The sequence below is a fragment of the Hirundo rustica genome, chromosome 3 (assembly GCF_015227805.2).
Source record: "Hirundo rustica isolate bHirRus1 chromosome 3, bHirRus1.pri.v3, whole genome shotgun sequence".
Taxonomy (NCBI): domain Eukaryota; kingdom Metazoa; phylum Chordata; class Aves; order Passeriformes; family Hirundinidae; genus Hirundo; species Hirundo rustica.
In genome coordinates, this window is record NC_053452.1 from 107,318,438 (window position 1) to 107,337,213 (window position 18,776).

The 18,776-nt window shown below is 45.4% G+C and overlaps 1 protein-coding gene across 1 annotated transcript in view; it reads right to left on the reverse strand.

The window, feature by feature from the left end:
• Nucleotides 1-17,768, reverse strand: part of LOC120750056 (protein LYRIC-like) — a 31,713-nt gene extending 13,945 nt beyond the window's left edge. The window contains exons 1-8 of the mRNA XM_040058181.2: nucleotides 17,669-17,768; nucleotides 17,059-17,561; nucleotides 16,885-16,977; nucleotides 6,723-6,782; nucleotides 5,463-5,553; nucleotides 3,012-3,080; nucleotides 1,037-1,252; nucleotides 23-97 (exon numbers count right to left, since the gene is read on the reverse strand). Coding sequence (XP_039914115.1) covers nucleotides 23-97; nucleotides 1,037-1,252; nucleotides 3,012-3,080; nucleotides 5,463-5,553; nucleotides 6,723-6,782; nucleotides 16,885-16,977; nucleotides 17,059-17,561; nucleotides 17,669-17,768 — 1,207 coding nt within the window. The remainder of the gene's footprint in view (nucleotides 1-22; nucleotides 98-1,036; nucleotides 1,253-3,011; nucleotides 3,081-5,462; nucleotides 5,554-6,722; nucleotides 6,783-16,884; nucleotides 16,978-17,058; nucleotides 17,562-17,668) is intronic.
• Between the last annotated feature and the right edge of the window lie 1,008 nt (nucleotides 17,769-18,776).

The window sequence follows — 18,776 nt, forward strand, 5'->3', positions numbered from 1 at the left end:
AGTACAACAAGAGGCCACTCACCTAAATCCCTGGAGAGATCTGACAATGTCCCAAAGGTCACAGGACAGGATTTTACATCTGCAATATCCCATGTTCCTGCATTTAAAATGCAAACAAACAGTAACCCAAAATCTGATGTCACGTTCAGCTTCTACCTCATGCTCCCAAGCTCATTACAACCCTTCCATGCTCTCTTCATTCCAAGCCTGCATCCATGCTGTTGCTGGACAAGCATCAAGCAAGGAGAAATCACCTTTATGGACAGAGAGAGTCCTGCCCCATCACCACGTACACCTTCTCAGCCTTTCAACGTGCATGTCACACCAGCATGGCACTTCTCTGGACCTGAATTCCTCACTCATCTGAACTGAGGCCCCCTTTATGCACTGCTGGCAGAAGTTGTCATGCATTGGAATTTGTCGTGTATTGGAATTTGGCCTTTTGAAAGCATTAGAATAAAAATGGTCCCAGTATCCTCCCCCATTAACCCTGTACTTTGCAAGAAAAGGACTCTAGTAGAGAAAGCAACTCACATGAGGGCAACCTAAGAGCATTTTCTGAATCATAAGAGTACTGGATTACTGCTGCTGAAGGTGAGTCATCGTGTGGCCTTACATACCATTCAATTCAGCCACCATGCTCAGTTAATCACTGAGAATTAAGTCAAAGTCAAATGTTTTTGATTTAGGAATACTCTGCCTTTCCCTGCTTCGAAATACACCCTGGGTATACCCTGCAGCCTAACTCTTACCGGATGTGAGCATCCTCACAAGGCAAGGCTTTGGTTGTAAAGGACACAAATAATACCTGTGGGTAGAAAACAACTTGCACCCAGCAGGTAGTCTACAACACAAGGAATTCCTGCCATAAGGACCCCTTTTGTCACACTGCTGGAAAATAAATGACACCTAGCAGGGTCCAAGGGGGGTGGACAACGCTGTGTGTGCAGGCTGAATGTCAGTGGGGCTACACTCTGGTGAGGACAGAGCAATTTGTGAAGCTTCCCCTCAGCAATATTTGAATGTCAACACTCACCTACATTGGAGAAAACATCGTCTTCTGACCTGGAGGGTGCTGATTCTTCCCGTAGGGCTCCTGAGCCCTTCAGCACGGTCCCACACTCTGCCTTGGCAAAGAAAGCACCTTTTCCACCTCCACCAGTGTCCTCTGTGAGTGGCCACACTGCTCCCTTCTCATCCCAGTCAAAGGCTGGCTCAACCGCCGAGCTACCCAGGGATGCTCTGCTGGGGTCTTCTCGGGAATAAACATTACCACAGGATCATCATTATTTTTAATTACAAGGAAGAGTTTGTACAGGAGAGACAACAGAACAAAGCCTGATCTAAACTCATCAGACTATTTCCAAATGAAATTATTTACCGATATGATGACAGTGAAGCAGAGCTCCTGGAATGGGACACTGAAGTGGAAAATAGGAAGGCCAGTGTAAGAAGGACAGAGCGGCCTTGGGCATCCCTCCCTGGAGAGGAGGCTCAAGGCCTCCAGAGTCCTGCTGGGGGCCCAGAGCAGTAAAAGGAGAGAAAGAAAAGAGCTGAGCCTCCAAGAAAAAAGAAAGCAAACCTCTTGGATCTTGGTAGTTCAAGGCTGCTAGAGCAATCAGTGCAGGCATATGAATATTTTTTAAAAAGAATGTTTTATGACCACAGCCTTCAGAATAAGCAAAGCATTTTCTGGAGCTCTGGTGGAGACCACTGCTGACATCAACTCCACCTTCACATACCGTAATGGTGATGCTGCTGTTTCTCCCCTGCCAGAGAACAGCAGCCAGCTCTGGTCAGGGTTAGGGCTTCTTCCCAGAAGATCAGATCTCCCTACTCTGTAAATGCCCATGCTAACATGACCACAGGGTCCAGCATGCTGCACAGCCTAGGCTGCAGGACTGCACCAAAGATTTCAGGTGCTTCAAATGAGACTTGGTGAACTGAGCTCCCTTTCCTGAGTCAGCCAAGCCCTTAACACCTGCATGACCTTAGGGTTAAACCCTGTGGGGTTCTGCATGTGGAGCTGGCACCACTGATGACAACAGGTCAATTTACATGAAGAAAGAAATGTGGACTCATTCACTTTGCTGGAGAGAAAATGGAGACCTCTAGCTTTTAAAGACCCATGATAAACCAAGAATTAAAAATCTAAACTCTTGATATTTAACCCTATATAATCCAAATGATAAAGTGGTCCCGAGGTGTCTGTATATTTTTCTGTTGAAATTTCCTGTTCCCTTACCCTTCAATTTTAATAGAGCATCTGAGAACAAGTTAAGAGCCTTATTGCAGATAGTGCACTAGCCCACACATATATCCAGCTACATCTCCCAATCCACCTATTCTCCAATATCCAAACTCCTATCTTAGCTTCTAAATTACTCTAAGATTTTAAACCTAAAGGTTATTTTGATCATTTTATCACAGATAATGAAAATACTTCCAAATGTCTTAATTCCATGACCTGCTTTCATACATTGGTTATTACACATAACATGATTAGCAGAAATGTATGTAGGCATAAGTGCACGGCAGACACCTTGAAATCCCCAGAGGAAAAATGCAGAGTGAGTAAGAAGTGTTGTTTCATTTTATCTCATTAGGATAAGAGTATATTCCTGTTACAGTTCTTTAGTCTGGGCAATCCTGGACTAAAGAACCTGTTTGGAACTGAGCAAATGATGTGTGTTTTTATACCTCCATTATCAGAAAACTTCTGTCAAGCCACGCAAAAGGAACAAGCCCACATGACACCAAGCCTTTAGCAGATCTACGGTCTAACAGACATCTGCTTTCAAAGTCCTGTGGGTAATGCTGTGTGCTCTGCTGTGTGTTATAATGAGAGCACGGAGTAAGAGGCAAGCTCCCAAGTAAAAGCTCCCAAAGCTGTTTTTTCTTAAGTAAATAGCCTCAGTAAGTGCATGGATTTTGCTGCCAAATGATAAATAGAGCAAACAGAAAGATGTTGGGGTGCCAATCAGGTGTGTGGATTGAGCCTGTGCATTTACCTTTTTGTTTCAGCCTTTCCTTCCTTAAGTGTCTCTTTTCACGGCTGCTGATCTTGGTCTGCCAAACTCCTACAACACAGAGCAAAGTTCATTTTTAAGCTATCAAAGAACTTTCTTCATTGCCCTAACTGCTTAGCACCAAGGTAAACAGCCATCTGAAAGTTTCTGACGCTGGCTGTAAAAGAGGCATCAGATCTCATGCAGCATGTCCCTTGTGTGCAGCCTTTGCTTCCTCTGCAGAGATGTGTTACATGAGAAATCCCCTTCACAAACCTGTCTGTTGTGTCCTGGCTCACGTAACTGCACATATTTTTCTGTCCTGACTGTAGCCTGATGTGACACCCATTCCCTTGGGGGAGATGTCACAGCAGGGCATCAACCACCTTATATGTCTGACAGTGGGGAGAAGTTAATGAAAATCTTAACCATTAAATAAGGGCTCAGTTTACTGGGTTCCTCTAGCCCTGAACATACCCTAAGACTTGTTCTGCCATGTGGACAGACTCTCCCGCTCAGCTGGTTTACACACACATTCATTTACACCCATGGGGCCTGTCTCCATCCATGCCCCAAGAAGTCAGAGGATGTGCTGGCAAAAATGGTTAATGAAGGAAAAAACACAGCCCCGGGAGGTGACCAAGCCACTTCCTTTCTCTGCAGCATCCCTGAAGAACACACGAAGCATCCCCCAAAAAACCACATGAAACAGTTCAGCTGGCTCATCCATTCAAAAAATTATGGATCCATTTGAAGAAAGCCTCTGCTGTGTCCTCTTCTCCTCCAGCAGCCCCATGGGCCCCAGGAAGGACTCTGGTCCAACAGCAGGAAGGGCTTCTCTTGCTCTCACCACCACACTAATCACATTGTAATCTTTTAAGCCCAGAAAAGCTTAGAATTTGCTGTTTTCAATGTAACCCTTGGGTGAGGGGAGGCAGAGAGGTGCTCATGGGATGCAATGTATTTTCCAGTGAAATTCCAGCTGCCCGAGATTTCTCTGCCAGATTTCTCTGCAGATCTGCTTGCAAACAAAGGTCTTGGCTCTGCTCACAGGCGTGCTACGAGTTGGCTGTGAATTGCCCCAGCACCTTTCCAGCCTCAGTCATGGGCACAATAACGTGCTGCTCCATCTGTGTATCAGCATGGCAGAGGGCCACAGCATTAGGGGAAGAGTATGAAGAAGGACCCCACTGAGCACTGGGCCTCTGAGCACTTCAGAGATCCTTCCTCACCTACAGATTTGCCCTCCCTGTGTACACAGTCAGGAGCTGGGGAGTGTGGCAGGAAAGAACATGGCCTCTGTCAGAGACTGAAATGTTATGGTTTATGGCTTAAACATCTTTAGGAAGGACTTTTACCCATTATAGAAAAAGTCATAATGAAGCTGCACCACCGAAGCCCACCCTGGTTGGGCCTCCTGACTGAAACCTTGAACTGTGAGTTAAACCACCTAAGGCAACTTGAGATAAGGGGAGTGACCCTATTGTTCAAACCATCTGGAAGAGCACCCACGGCCCAGCCCAGCACCTTCTTTGAGGTGGAGGCCACAGCCCCAGGTTTGTCTGCTGCCAGGCTGGCACAGACCCTGCCGCAAAAGGGGGAGGAGGAAAGGACTCGGGGGCATGGCACAGCCTCTGGCCAGAGGCAGCGAGCGCCCGTCCTCTGCTGTGCAGAGCCACTCAGCTGTGGGGCCCCTTCACCCCTGGAAAGCCACATCCAAGGGACATCCATGTCATCCATGTGAGGGACTGCAGAGGGCTGTCATGGCTCACCAAAGGCCCCTCCCAAAGGAGTCCCCAGACCGTGCAGCAGAGCACTGCCCGTGATGCAAGAGATCCACAGCGTTGTAAGGGACAGTGTCAAACCTGCCCCCCTCAGGGGAGGCTCGTGGGCATTCCCACCTGCCAAATGTATACTAATCCATGGCATTCTACATTTTTAGCCAGAGGACCCTCACCATCAAGAGGACCACATGGAGGGAAGCAGTGAAGTGTCACTGGAACCCATGCAGGGGTGATAGGTTTCTAATCATTGTCACTCTCCCTGTCCCCCCCCACACCTCTTTTTCTATTTTTCTTTCTTTCTTTTCTCTTTCTTTCTCATAGCCTCTTTTACTGTTAAATAAAATATGTTGATTTTTTGATATCAACATCTAAGCTCATTTGGTTTGAATCATGTTTTTTGGATATATTCAAATCTTTCAGAATTCGATCCATTTTTTTCACAGTGAGTTAGTTCTCTTTACTCTGTAATTAAAGCAGATCACAACAGCACCTGTCCACGTAGTTACACGTAGGAAGGAACAGATGATAGAAATAACTCTCAAACTGTCAGCTTTCCCCACTAATACAGAACTCTAGAATAGTAGAGAAGGCCTCCCTTTTGCAATATTTCATCCCATGTTATTATTTAGTAATATGCATCAGATAACAGAAGAATCAAATCTTTTGTTACCTTCTTCCTCTTGCAGTTTGTCTTTTTCCACAGAAAGCAGACCTTTTGGCACTTCCTTGTCTGTGCATGGATTTTTCCTCTTTTTCTTAGGCTACAATATAGAGCAGAAAGATAAAACAAGTATTTGTTATGTTTCATCCAGAAGAAAAAAGAGTCAGGGCAGTAGTTGTGAAATGGAGACAAACCTTGATACTCAGAGAGAGTAGGGGATTTCTGGAGTCTTTTAAGTGTGTGCAAAAGTCTTTCTGAGAACATTTTATTGCAAATTCCAAACCAATAAACACAATTACCTTGGACCTACAAATCTTACCTGCTAGATTAGAAGGTTCACATTTTAAGCTCTGTAGTAAGATTTGCATTCATTGTTCCTAAGTTCTAACATTCTTCTGAAGGAGAAAAGTCTAATCTTTAAAATCAGGAATGCTAAAATCGAGAGTTAGGACCCTGCCAGTGTTTAACCAAAAAGCTCCCAGCCCCTCCCCGCCCTTCAAACCATGGAAGAGCCTATTTTTAATGAAGGTATCTGTAGTTTACACTAGTCTGAAAGGGCACAGGAGTAGCTGAGGCAATTTTCATACCGCTTGATGAAACAGTAGCAACAACCTTAAACCGTAAATTTTGAATGTTCTAGATTAAACAGTGGTTCTTGACTTTTCCAAGGTGGGAAACTCCTGCCAGAAATATAGTTCCCTGCTCAGGCTCAGGGGCAGCTCCTCACTTAGAATCACAAAATCACAGAATGGTTTGGAAAGGACCTTAAAGGCCATCCAGTTCCAACCCCCCTGCCATGGGCATGGACACCTTCCACTGGACCAGGCTGCCTAAAGCCCTATCCAGCCTGGCCTAGAACACTTCCAGGGATGGGGCAGACACAGCTTCTCTGGGCAGCTTGGAACTTTCTGTAAAGACTTGGAAGCTCTTTAAAGCATTAGCCTCTTCCTCCACACCAGTACACGTGCTCAATACCCAAGGCAAAGCCCTTAAACAGACCCAAGGATGTGTCCCTTTCAGAGCTGGAATGGAAATGCAGGAGATTCCAGCACCCACTTCTGGCTTGGATGATGAGACTGTCTCCCTTGTGGTGGCAGTGATAAACACTACAGCGTGGCTGTGCCAGAAAATGACACGGTCTTATAGTCCTGCATCATCTCTTAAGTGCAGCAAAACAAGGAAGAACAAAACTACCTTAAAAATGGGAACATTTTTTAAACAACTGTCTCTTGAAAGATAATACATAAACTCTAAAACTCTTGCTGGTACCTTGAGGAGCTTCTTCTCTCTGATGTTGACTGATGTGATAAGATGGCCATTCGCTGGAACCTAGGAGATGGACAATAAAAAAATGCATTATAGTGCATATACATGCACGTGTGTATATGTGTAAATATATATAAAATATATTTATTTCAGTAGCTTCCTATAATAAATATAAGAGTCTGAAAGATACAGCTTAGTAACCCCCTGTACAAATCTGGGCTAGAATTTGTGGCCTTGTTCCAACTAGAGTAATTAATTCCAAATTAATTAGTGTATGCTAAGCCTTTATGAATATAAATCCAGAAACTCCACAAAGATTTATTCCAAAGCAGACAAATTTGTAGTTTAACATAAGACTTGTCTAGGATCAAAGTTGTTTTTCAGATAGGGTAAGCCTGTCTTAAAAAAACAGCAAAGACATTTAGAAGGCTTATTTTAATTCTTGTTTACCATTTGGGGTGGACCTTATGTTCCCTCTCAAGTCTGTCTGACCAACTAAAAGAATAGATTTTATCCTATCTAGATCCAGTAAAGTAAACAATAAATGTTTGAAAACTTTTCAAATTATAGTTTAATTGATGTCTCAGCTGTCTCAAAATTCCCTGGCAATTGCCAGCCACCAGCTACAGGGACAGGAGAGCGTATATCTGCAGCTGAGACTACAAGGGCTGTGCAGCAAGGGCCACTGTACACTCTGCAGAGCCAGCAGCGTCCAAGACAAGGCTGAAGCTCCCTCCACAGGTGCCTCTGTTTCCCCCTGACACACACAGCAGCTCCTTGCTGGATGTATGGCACTTCTCTGACCTATCCAGGTTGCTCTTTGTGCAGTGCAGCTGCTGTTCAGCACTGTGCAGGCTTTCTTCAGCCCATCAGACCTGTTGGGCTGCCCAGCTGAACCCACATCTCCCAGAAAGGAGCCTGACTCAGGCTGTCACCCTGATCCACCCTCCTCCTCCTGTGCCTGTGGCAAGGGGATCCCTGGCAGGTGAAGGCAGCCCTGCCTGGAGCAAAACCCACCTGATCCTTGTTGAAATCAGGCGCCCGGGCCTCTTGGGGAAGGGAAGCCAGCTAATGTTTCCTCCTGCCTCCTCTCTCTCCCCACTCTCACAGGTCATCTCCGTCGCTGAGACACTGTGGCAGTGATTAGTTACCAGCAGATAAAATCCTGTGGGTGACTGCCCGTGTCTCTCCCCGGCACACCCAATGGGGCTGCAGTCCTTACTCTTAATGGTCGTTTCTTTGATATTTTGGGGACTTTAGAGCTATTTTTCATAAATCTCAGAAAGGTCTGAAGTGCATGACAGGAGCCTGTATGCTGGCAAATGCTTCATCCCTGGAGGTGTTTGCTTGGAATTCCAGACCTGTTGCAAGCCGATGGTGGACATGGACCCATCAGGCTGGTGTTCATCCCAAGTTCCACAATTATTAGGAGAGGAAGCCCCAAAATTCTGGACTTTGCACACAGACAATACTGATTCTGGGTCTTCCAGTAAAACACCACAGTAGCAGGAGGCAAAACCCTTGCCTGTCATATCAGTAATTCCACTAGCTTCACATTAGAAGTTTAAGCCAAAATATCCTCCGTCTCCCTCAGCTGTCAAATGCAAAGAATATAATTGTTTACAATTATGTTATTCTGAACATTAGTAAAATAATTACTTTTCTGTTAAAACCCAGCAACATTTGTTAGTAGCTAGCAAAGCTGTTTTGTTTTTTCCCATGGGCACTCTCTTCTAAGACTCTCAAGGTTCATTTACTAGAGGCACTCCATAAACCCCACCACAAAGCAAACCATTTTCCACCTCCTGCTTTGCTCAAAGGAAAAATTCCACTCTACCTGCAGCAGGTAGCGAAGCAGCCTGTCACATAAAATGTGGGATATAAAATACAAAACCAGGGACATTTTGGTGAAAATTTGAACCATGTAGATATGGAAAATCTTGAGCTTATTCTTTCTTTCTCAGCATATGTTTCTGTCCATTTAGATGTGTGAAAATACAGACAGATCTTGTCTAAGTGGTCAGTGGACAGATCTTGTATCTTCTGGACAACAATTCCTATGCAATATAGAATCTTGGGGAGTGACTTTCCTTTATATGACAGAGAATGTCAGGAAAACTGAATTTTATCAGATGAATGCAAGAAGAGATGACTGGGAAAGCCAAAAAACATGTAAGTGGAATATTCCTTTCTGATGTTATCAAACCCTGGTGATTTCCCAGTTTTCATAATGAAATCTTCACTGTTTTCTAAGGGCTTTCCAAATGGACCTCCCAAGTGAAGGCACTTTGAGCAAGACTGCCACCATGGGCTCAGAAACAGCAACACCAGCTTAGGAGGCAAAGAGGGGGATGCTTTTTTGCCTTCTTTCAGACACACACAGATTGGAGGATAGGAGACATCCCATCTCCTGCTAGCCTCTCTTTATATCAAGATGCTTCTGCAAGCATGAGGGACTACAGGCAGAGCCAAGGAAATGTCAGGATTAAGGATATGAAACTGCCTTTCTCCCGCAGGCTGCTGTAAGCGAGCTCAGCCTGAGGCTGTACAGAGCCCTCACACAGGCAAGGAGAACTCCAGAAGGAAAATGTTGAGTGCAATAGAGGATTAGGGAAGATGTAAACTATATTGGCTCTGACAGACCTGTCTCAGCTGGGGCAGGATCACATTCCTGGACCTTCTCTCCGTATAGATGGCAGTAAGCAAGGAGCTGGAAAAATTGCAGCACTTTGTTTTAGTGCTTTGCCAGCCTGACTGCTGCATGCTTGTACCAGACAAGCACAACACTTGCTACTTAAATGGTATTTCATCTGCTAGACAAACATCCCACTCTCTCTCCATCAGTGACTAGGAAGTTAAATATATACTGCTGACAATCATTTACTATGTCCCAAGGCTCTTCATGATGGCTGAGTGGCTATTCAGCCCTAAGCGCCCACCTGGGACTCCTGAACCTGGTTGCATCCTTCCTAATGAGCAGCTGAGTGCAAAAAAGTACCAAAATACTGACCAGTGACTGATGCTCAGCAAACGTCCCATCACTGTGGTGATGCTCTTCTTTCCAACCTGAAATATCTCTTGCTTCTCTGCCATCCTTCAGTAATACCAGCAACTCCCTTCCTTTCATCACCAAGAATTTTACTGAGTTCTACTTCCTTTCAGTGGAAATGTATTATGTTAGCCTGACCTTTTGTATTAAATCCTGCCCTTATCCAACCCTTTTTCAGGCGGTAAGCTGGCTGTGTGGCTGAGGAACCCCACCCTACCCTATTCTTCCCTTTTGAAGCCCTTAGGGTAGGGGATTAGTCATGCCTCTTTATCGTGCCATTTGGCCACTATGAAAAGGAAAAAGGATTTTTCATTATTTTATTTCATTTAACTAATGGAATCATTAAAGAGAAATTAATATTGTCAGGGGAATTTTTTTTCTTAATGAAAAATGTAGTTTTGTACAGGGAAAACACATCTAAATCCACCACATTATATGACTATATTAAGTCTTAAGTGCAATTCCAAATACATCAAATATATGCAGAGAAACAGAATCAGGACTTTTAGCGGAATCAGACTTAGCATATTAATTTCTACTCACATTCTGTGGAACAATAGAAAGATTATTTTTAGTTCATGGCCATTTGGTTCGTGACCCAGTGGAACAGGATTTCCCCCCCACCCCCTGCCTTTTTTTTCCCTTTTTAATGTAACTTAAGGTTATATTTCTCATGATTGTTCCGAAACTAGCAATTTCTGATTCTCTTGAGCTAGTATTTATTTTATGCTGTTAATATAGTTCTACATAAAGTGACAAAGAAAGGAGGCAAAGTGGTACATCTCCAAGTGCTAAAAAATACTGGGTTTAGTATATAAACCTTGTATTCAAAGCCATAAAGCTGTATGCCTAGACACTTACCTTTATGCATTTCAATAGTTTTGTTAGACTAGTCATTTTTATAAAACCCAACACCTTTGTAAGTGTCTATCAGATCAGGCAGCCTGGTTTCACATCTCGGTGCCACCAACTGGTTAGAGGATAAATTAAAAATTATGTGAATATCAGCTTTACATTCACTAACTGCCCTTTGTCCCTCTTGGGGAAGGTGCTTAAAATTGCCTTCCTTAGGAGGGCATGGAAAGGTTTGCCCAGTAGAGGGACAGTAGGACAAAATAAACTCAGCCTATGAAACCCAAAGGGAGCTATTATATGCTTCACACATTGGAAATCAGGGAATTGACTTAAGAACATTCATAAAGATTCAGAAAATTGTTCTCAGCTACCACTTTCAGAAAACTCAAATTAAATGTGTTGGACACTGGAAATGAAAGGAAGCAAAACTACCCCATTCTGGCAGGGGGTCTGTGATCACAAAACCATTTCCAGATTTAAGAAATACTTCAATTAAATTGTTTCTTAGTGTTCATTTCCAGTGGGGGGAAAAAAAAAAAAAAAAAAAAAAAAAAAGAGTTTTTTCTCTTTATGTTACAACACAAGAAAAATGTGGTGGATTTAGGCCAAAAGGCAATACTGGTATGACAAAAGTAACGCTAACATGCACTAAATTAAAATAATAAGGGAAGGGGTGGGAGAAAAGAACAAAAAGAAAAGGACTTTCTAAGCAGGGCAATAAATAACCTCCCTTAAACATGCTCTGTTACAACTGAACAAGGTATGACTGCACTTTCAGCTTTCTCAGTAGATCTTTAACAAGCTGAAAAGTGAGCAGGAAATCTTCATTCCTCTCAGCATCCTCTGGAAGATCAGGTCCTTGCCCCCTACACTCCATGCTCTGAGTCGGATTATTTGCAGCATCACTTGCAGTTCAGTGTTGGCTCTCTGCAGGTGTGTTCTTGTCTCCTGTGCACAGAAGCAGGGGCTGGGTCACAGGGTGAGCAAACCCAAGTGCTGCTGCTGTGGCCAGACTCGCATTTCCCAATCCACAGAAAGCGAGCAAATCGGCAAGACAAACGAGCTGGGAAATAAAGCAGTGCTGAGCTTCATTAATTCTGATTCAGAGTTTCATAAAGGGAGGCAGACATCCTGGCCAGTCTGGCTTTGCCACCTGATGTTGGACTTTGTTCTGGGAGGCCTATTCCCTAAACCAATGGGAACCATGTGAATGGGAAAAGACAAGCCTGCATTTGTCAGAGGAGAAAGGATGGGGTTTAGGTAGAGGCCATCAGAGAAACAGTATCAGCTTCCGAGAAAATTACTCATTCCGTTCTAACAGCTGGAGAAAGGATAGCACAATGGCAATTTCTGCTCAGGTGACAATGGAAAGCCAAAAAATTGTTGGGTTAGCAAAGGAAACTGAGTGGCTGTCCCTGCATGGCAGAAGGACATAAAGGAACTCCTTTGGGACATGGCTGCTCACAACACTACAGAGACACATCTGCAAAGAAAGCAGAATCCTGGGTTTTGATCAATACTGTAAGTACTAATAATCTTATTGTTAATAGCTATCATTGATATGTGGCAATGCAAAGTTTTCCCTGGCAAAATCACTTCAGACAAATGTGTTCCCTGCAGGAAAGAAGAGTCTGTTGGAAAGGGAAATTACATGGGAAACATATGCAATGAACAGACAGAATTATATGAGAAAAACACATGAGGAATATATGAAATTTCCCCTTCCCCTCAAAGTACCTAACATAGAAAAGAAAGGGGCAGTTCTCCCATCAAATGGATGCTCCAAGAACCTTGTGGGAAAGGATCTGGGCCATCAGCACAGAAAACCCCTTCGTCTGCACATATTCCCAGGGATGAAGTTGCTCACAGGGACCCCTTGAGTACAAACACAGGCTGATGTCAAGGAGTGGGAGCCAGGACTGCATATGTAGCCATTTATATCCAAAAGCAATTGCATGAGAAAATTTAGGGAAACATCCTTAAGATGATGCTGTCTATATTACACGTCCTCCTGCTGGCCAGCCTTCCCTGGACAAGCCACACAGCAGCCATAAACACAAGGACCTGACATGTACCTGCCTCAGTTCAGCTGCTGTCATCATCAGGGGAAAAAAAACATATCTGGGAAAAGAGTTTCTGCAGTGTGAGTAGATTAAAACTACTGTTGTGAAGAGGGATGAAGAAATCCGTTTCCTGGGATCTTATATTCTGATTAATTAGAGCACCATCTCAACAAGGGATAAAGGCTCCATTTTAAGAAGGTAATTACCAAACTCCAACACCTTCCAGGATACTTTAAAAATCAATTCTTATCCAAGATAGCTGTATAAAAATAACTGTGCAACTGTGTTGCAATGGCATGAAAAATACTGTGTAACCTGAAAAGGTAAAAGAAAAAGTCTACTTGCAAAACTCTGGAGCTGAAGGGATGGATCTGTAGTTCTGGTACTGTTAAGCAATCCTGCACTTCAGAAAAGCATAAAGCTTCCTTTTGGAATGTATCAGCACATATTTTTAGAAGCTGCTTAAGGAAGATGATGTCCCTGCTTTTGTAAAAAATGCTCTTCTTTACAACTGGCCAATTTGCAGAACAGCCCAAAAACTTTGAATAAACATAAACCCCCAACTCAACAGCTGTCCCATTCAGATCAGTTGGCTTCCAGCAAGTCTCATTAGCAATTTCCCAAAATTAGGGAAAAGGCAATCCTGAAAAAGATTAAACACTCTCAGCATAATTTCTAGACAGTTGTTTTGGGTTTTTGTTTTTATGGGGTTTTTTTGGGGGGGGGGTGATTTTTTTTGGTTTGGTTTGGTCTGGTTTGATTGGTGTTTTTTTGTTTGGGGTTTTTTGGTTTGTTGGTTTGTTTTGTGGTTTTGGGGTTTTTTTGGGGGGGGGGGTGGTTTTTTGTTTGTTTGTTTGTTTGATTGTTTTTGGGGTTTTTTATTTTTTGTTTGTTTTTGTATGTGTGGCTGTGTGACAACAGCCAGAATGTAACTTGTTTTGTTCTATGCATAATGAAATCACATTCAAAATGTGCTTGTATGATTGCGTGGAGGCCATGTATCCATTGGAACAAAGTGGTGGGTGAGAGGCTGGACATGACCCAGCCATGTGCTCTCACAGCCCAGAAAGGCAAACGTGTCCTGGGGTGCACCCAAAGCACCAGGTGAGGGGGGCTTCTGCCGCTCTGCTCTGCTCTGCTCTGCTCTGCTCTGGTGAGACCCCACCTGCAGGGCTGCATCCAGCCCTGGGGTCCCAGCACAGGAAGGACATGGACCTGTTGGAGCCTGGAGGAAGCCACCAAGTTGATCAGAGGGATGGAGCACCACTGCTATGAGAAAGTCTGAGAGAATTGGGGTTGTTCGGCCTGCAAATGAGAAGACTTCAGGGTGACTGTCCTGGTTCTGGACAGGATAGGATTAATTTTTTGCAGAAACTGTGAGGAGGCATGGCCAGGACCTGGAGCTTATTCTATCCCACCCTACAGTCATTGCCAAGGGTGCCAGGGGAAGTGACTCTCTTTCGGGGAGAAGGGTTTCGTTCCAGTCTCGTATTGTCTATTCTCAAGGGGTTTCTGTGTGAATCATTTCTTTTCTTGTACCCTCTGTCATTTGTATTATTCCTGCTCCTGTTTGTTTTCTTATCTTGTTGCTGTTTCCAGTAAATTGATCTTATCTCAGTTTTTGACCTTTACCCTTTGTGCCTCCAAGTCTCAACTCCATCCCACTGTAGGTGGGAGGAGAAAAGCTGGGCAACAGGAGGGAGGAGCATGTGGTTTTGGAGAATCTTGGTGAGCACAATAAATTGGGGACTACCATTCCTAACCAAGACAGTGATCCAACAGAGGCCTTCCAGTACCTGAAGAGAACTTCAAGGAAAAATAGGGCAAAACTATTTACAAAAGCATGTAGTAAGAGGATAAGGGAGAATGAGTTCAAGTTGAAAGAGAGGAGGTTTAGATTAGCTATTAGGAAGAAGTTTTTTATAATGAGGGTGGTGAGGCACTGGAACAGGTTGCCCTGGAACATGGTGGGTACCACATCCCTGGAAGTATTCAAGAACAGATTGCATGGAGCTCTAAGCAGCCTGATCTAGTGGAAGATGTCCCTGCCCACAGCAAGGGAGTTGGAACTGGATGATCTTCAAGGTCCCCTTCCAACCCAATCCAATTTCTGATTCTATGAAAGTTTGTTCACCAGACTTATCTCACATGGGCTGTTGAAGCCACTCAGTCTGGGTCTAACAGGGCACTGTGGCTCCTGGACAGTTTCTGGCTGCCTATTGCTATGGGGAGTAGGGGCACACAAAAGGAAGAAGATCAGTCCTACATCATCTTGCATCCAAGTAAGAGCAGACTTCATGGGAAGGCAACATGACAGCCCACCCATGGGGCAGCAACTGGGAATCACTGGAAAACATGCATTCCCAAACTGAAAAAATAATTAACCACCTAGGTTTTTTAATTAAGATCTTGACTTATCCACCACTCCAGGATATGCAGATGTTTGGCTGCTGGGATGTATCAACACACCTGTGCACTGGAGGCAATTTGTGTCTTGTTTTTTTCATACCTCAACAGCCAACAGAGAGGGGCTCCCATCCTGTAATACCTGCACACCCCATCTTATCACATTGGCCATGTCTATGAATAGGAGACTGTTATTAATGACACCTCTGCTGCTGCTTCGGTGGAGATTTTCATATACAAATTTCAGCATGTCAAAGGTGTTTGTCTGTTCTGGCATCCTACCATCAGCTAAGTGCCAAAGCAGTGCGGCATCTTACATTTAAGTAAGGAGATAAAGTTTTTGCCTCAAGGATATGGTGTTCCAAGACAGAGAGAACCTGATGGGCAGTGACAAGGAGCAGGGGCGAAGGCAGGGTGGGGAAAAGAAAACAAAAGAGGCAAATAGAGAAAGGAAAGGGCACAGGATGGCCGTGGGAAGACAAGCCTTCATTTTTCATTTCGGTATGCAAGATGTTTTCTCTGGGCTATCTATCTTTAGGATCTTTTACGTTATTTTTCTTGATCATCCTTTTCTCATCCTCCACCTCCTCAGGACCACGTTTTCCATACTCTGCACGATAATCAGTGGGTCTCATATAGAGGATGATGCTACTGTGTAAACACAACTGCTAGAGGCCAGTCCCTAAAGAGCAGGAATTGCTCAGCACTGGAAAAGATGAGATTAACGGCAGAAACTGCACATGACTGTAAACAAATTTATCCCTCCAGTTTATCCCTCCTCTACTTTGGTTTCTGTTACTTAGGCCTGTGAGATGCAGCGTATCAGACTAGAAGATATCTATTAAAATCAATGCCTTCAGCTTGAACTAATAACCCTGCCACCATCACAGCACCTGGACTGTCTTTGACACGTTTCTGTTCATGAAGAGCAAAACAACTTATTTTATAGTAGACATTAAAAAAATCCCTCCAAATTAATTTCATTTGTCTTTCTCAGAAATGAGACCTAGGAGATAATCGTAACATATTAAAATGTTTTAAAAAGCTAGCTGTATTAATTTTAAGTACATACTTATGTTCAGTGAGTTATTCTGAGAGCTTTACTTTCCATATTGCTATGCCTCGGTGAAATTGTTAATTTACACTGAGATTTTCTGCTACTGACAGCTTACAGCGTGTCAAAGCAACAGAGTCATGACAGTGTCATGCAGAAACTTCAGCACTGCATCAAATCAAACTCACAGCATATATTCAACAGGGTGGCCATGGTCACCAGCTCACAGCCAGGTATTAATGCAATAACAACAGAGCTTTGATTTGGAGTAAATATGCATAATTAACACACTGTACTATTCTTGTATATCCCTTCTTAATATGATGGACATTAACGGGAGTTTTCTTAATTCCATACAAAGAGGCTCAGTCTCATATGGAGTTACGCTGTCAGACAAAACGGCGGATGAAAGGCCAGTGCCAGCAACCCCCAGCCAGGTGCTCGGGCAACCTGCTGCCTTGCACTGTCATCTTCATGTCATCACCACTGGGTTCTGCGAGGAAAAGCTGAGCCCCCTCACCCCTAAATCACGGCGAGAGGCTCGGGACGGTGCGTCTGTGGGCGGGACGGGATGAGATGGGATGAGGCAGGGTGAGATGAGAGGGCAGCAGCCCGGGGAGGCAGACGCGGAGGGTGCCGGGCCGTTCTCTGCCCTGAAAAGGTGCCGGGGAGGAAAGAGGGAAGGATGCTCGTCCCGTCCCGGGGAGCGGGCCAGGCTCGATCCCCCACTAACCTTACCTGCGCCGTGCGCCTTTGTTCCTCCGGCTGCCGCGCCGGCAGCGCCCCGGCCGCCCGGCCGCCGGCCCCCGCGGGGCCATCCTCCTCCTCCTCCTCCTCCTCCTCCTCCTCCTCCTCCTCCTTCTCTTCCTCCCGCGCCTCCCCGGCGCCGCGGCGGCGGGGGGGTCCCGGGACGGCCCCTCGGTCCCGCAGCCCCCGCAGGACGAGCAGCGCGGCCGCGGCGGCCGCCAGCACCAGCGCCGGCCAGAGCAGCGCCAGCAGCCGCCCCGGCAGCTCCCCCGCGCCCAGCGCCATCCGCGCCGCCGCCCCCCGGAGGGGATGCTCCGCTCGCTCCGCTCCCAAAGTTGGTGCCGGAGCCGCGCTCGCCGCCGCCTCCCCGAGCGGCACCAGCGCGGCTGCGGAGCGGCGCGGGCGGGGGACCGGCCGGCCGGGGCGGGGGATGCGGGGGATGCGGGGGGGCCCGGGGGGCGCGGACACGTCGGTGCTTACGGGAGCCTCGTGGCGAAGGGCGGGTGCGCCGGGCGGGGGGGAGGAGTGGGACCCCGGGCGCGGCCGATCGCTGGTGCGGGGGGAGGAAGGGGTTAATGCGCGGAATGGGTCTTCCCTAGGGGAAGGATGAGAGCGGTAGGCGATGAAAGGTGAAGGCGATGCGATTCGAAGCGGCGGAGCCGCGTTGGCTTGAGAGCAGACGTTTGGCCGACGATTCGCGAACGCAGAGATGCTCACAAGTGACGCTTTCCTGCAAAATTCCCCGGTCTAGACAGAAGGGTATTTAGGGATGTACTTCTGTTGTCAGGCAGCGCTGCAAACATGTCGTTATCGAGCAGCATCGCTGTGATGATGACAAGCGCTGCCATGTAACGCCGCGCGAGATGCGCTCTCATCTCGGGCTGATCCTCGGGGAAGCAGCGTTTTACAGCAGAACGCGGAGCAGAGCGCCTCGAACCACAGACCTCTGCCGTGCGGGATGGAAAATTTCTCCAGCCACCTGATGAATAAGTGTGCAGATGATGCTCTCAGGAAGCCTTTTTTTCAAAGTCACCGAGTTTTCTTTTAAAGCTGAGTTTTGCCCTGGTCAGTCTAGAGGGACAACCTTTGAGCAGTAAATAAATATTGAATAGCAGTGAAGGGAAGGAGTGAGCTGCTCGTTCTCTCAGCAAGGTTGTGTCTTCCACGTGGCACAAACACAGTGGGACATACCAGGGGCCATAACTACAGAGAGGGAAAAAAAAAAAAAAAAAAAAAAAAAAAAAAAAAAAAAAAAAAAAAAAAAAAAAAAAAAAAGAGCTTATTTAACTAAGACGTCATAAAAAGTCATTTGTAGTAAAGCCAGCACAGAGAAAAGGCTGGTAAGGGAATTACTTTTATCTGTCATGGTATGTTCAGGGCTAGAGGAACCCAGTAAACTGAACCCTTATTTAATGGTTAAGATTTTCATTAACTTCTCCCCACTGTCAGACATATAAGGTGGTTGATGCCCTGCTGTGACATCTCCCCCAAGGGAATGGGTGTCACATCAGGCTGACAGCAGGGACTGCTCTCTCTTGAGAGTGGATGCAAGTGCTGGACATCAAACTCAAACCCTCTGAAAAGATAGCGATGAGGAAGGCTCATTATCCATCCCTCCACTGGATTACCAACTCTTCAGGGATGAAAGATTTATTATTGCCACATCCTGGGCCTAATTACAATTAATCCTAAACAAGTCTAGATTATGAAAGCACAATAAGGTGCTTACAGCACCCTAGAAATTTCCAGACAAAATACAGAATTGTGGATACAATGATGTGTTGAATGGCCTTATGGGGAGAAGAAAGTTTTGGGAGGGAGGGAGGGAGGGAGGGAGGGAGGGAGAAATGCTTAATGCATAAAAGAGAACTGTGGGGGTATGG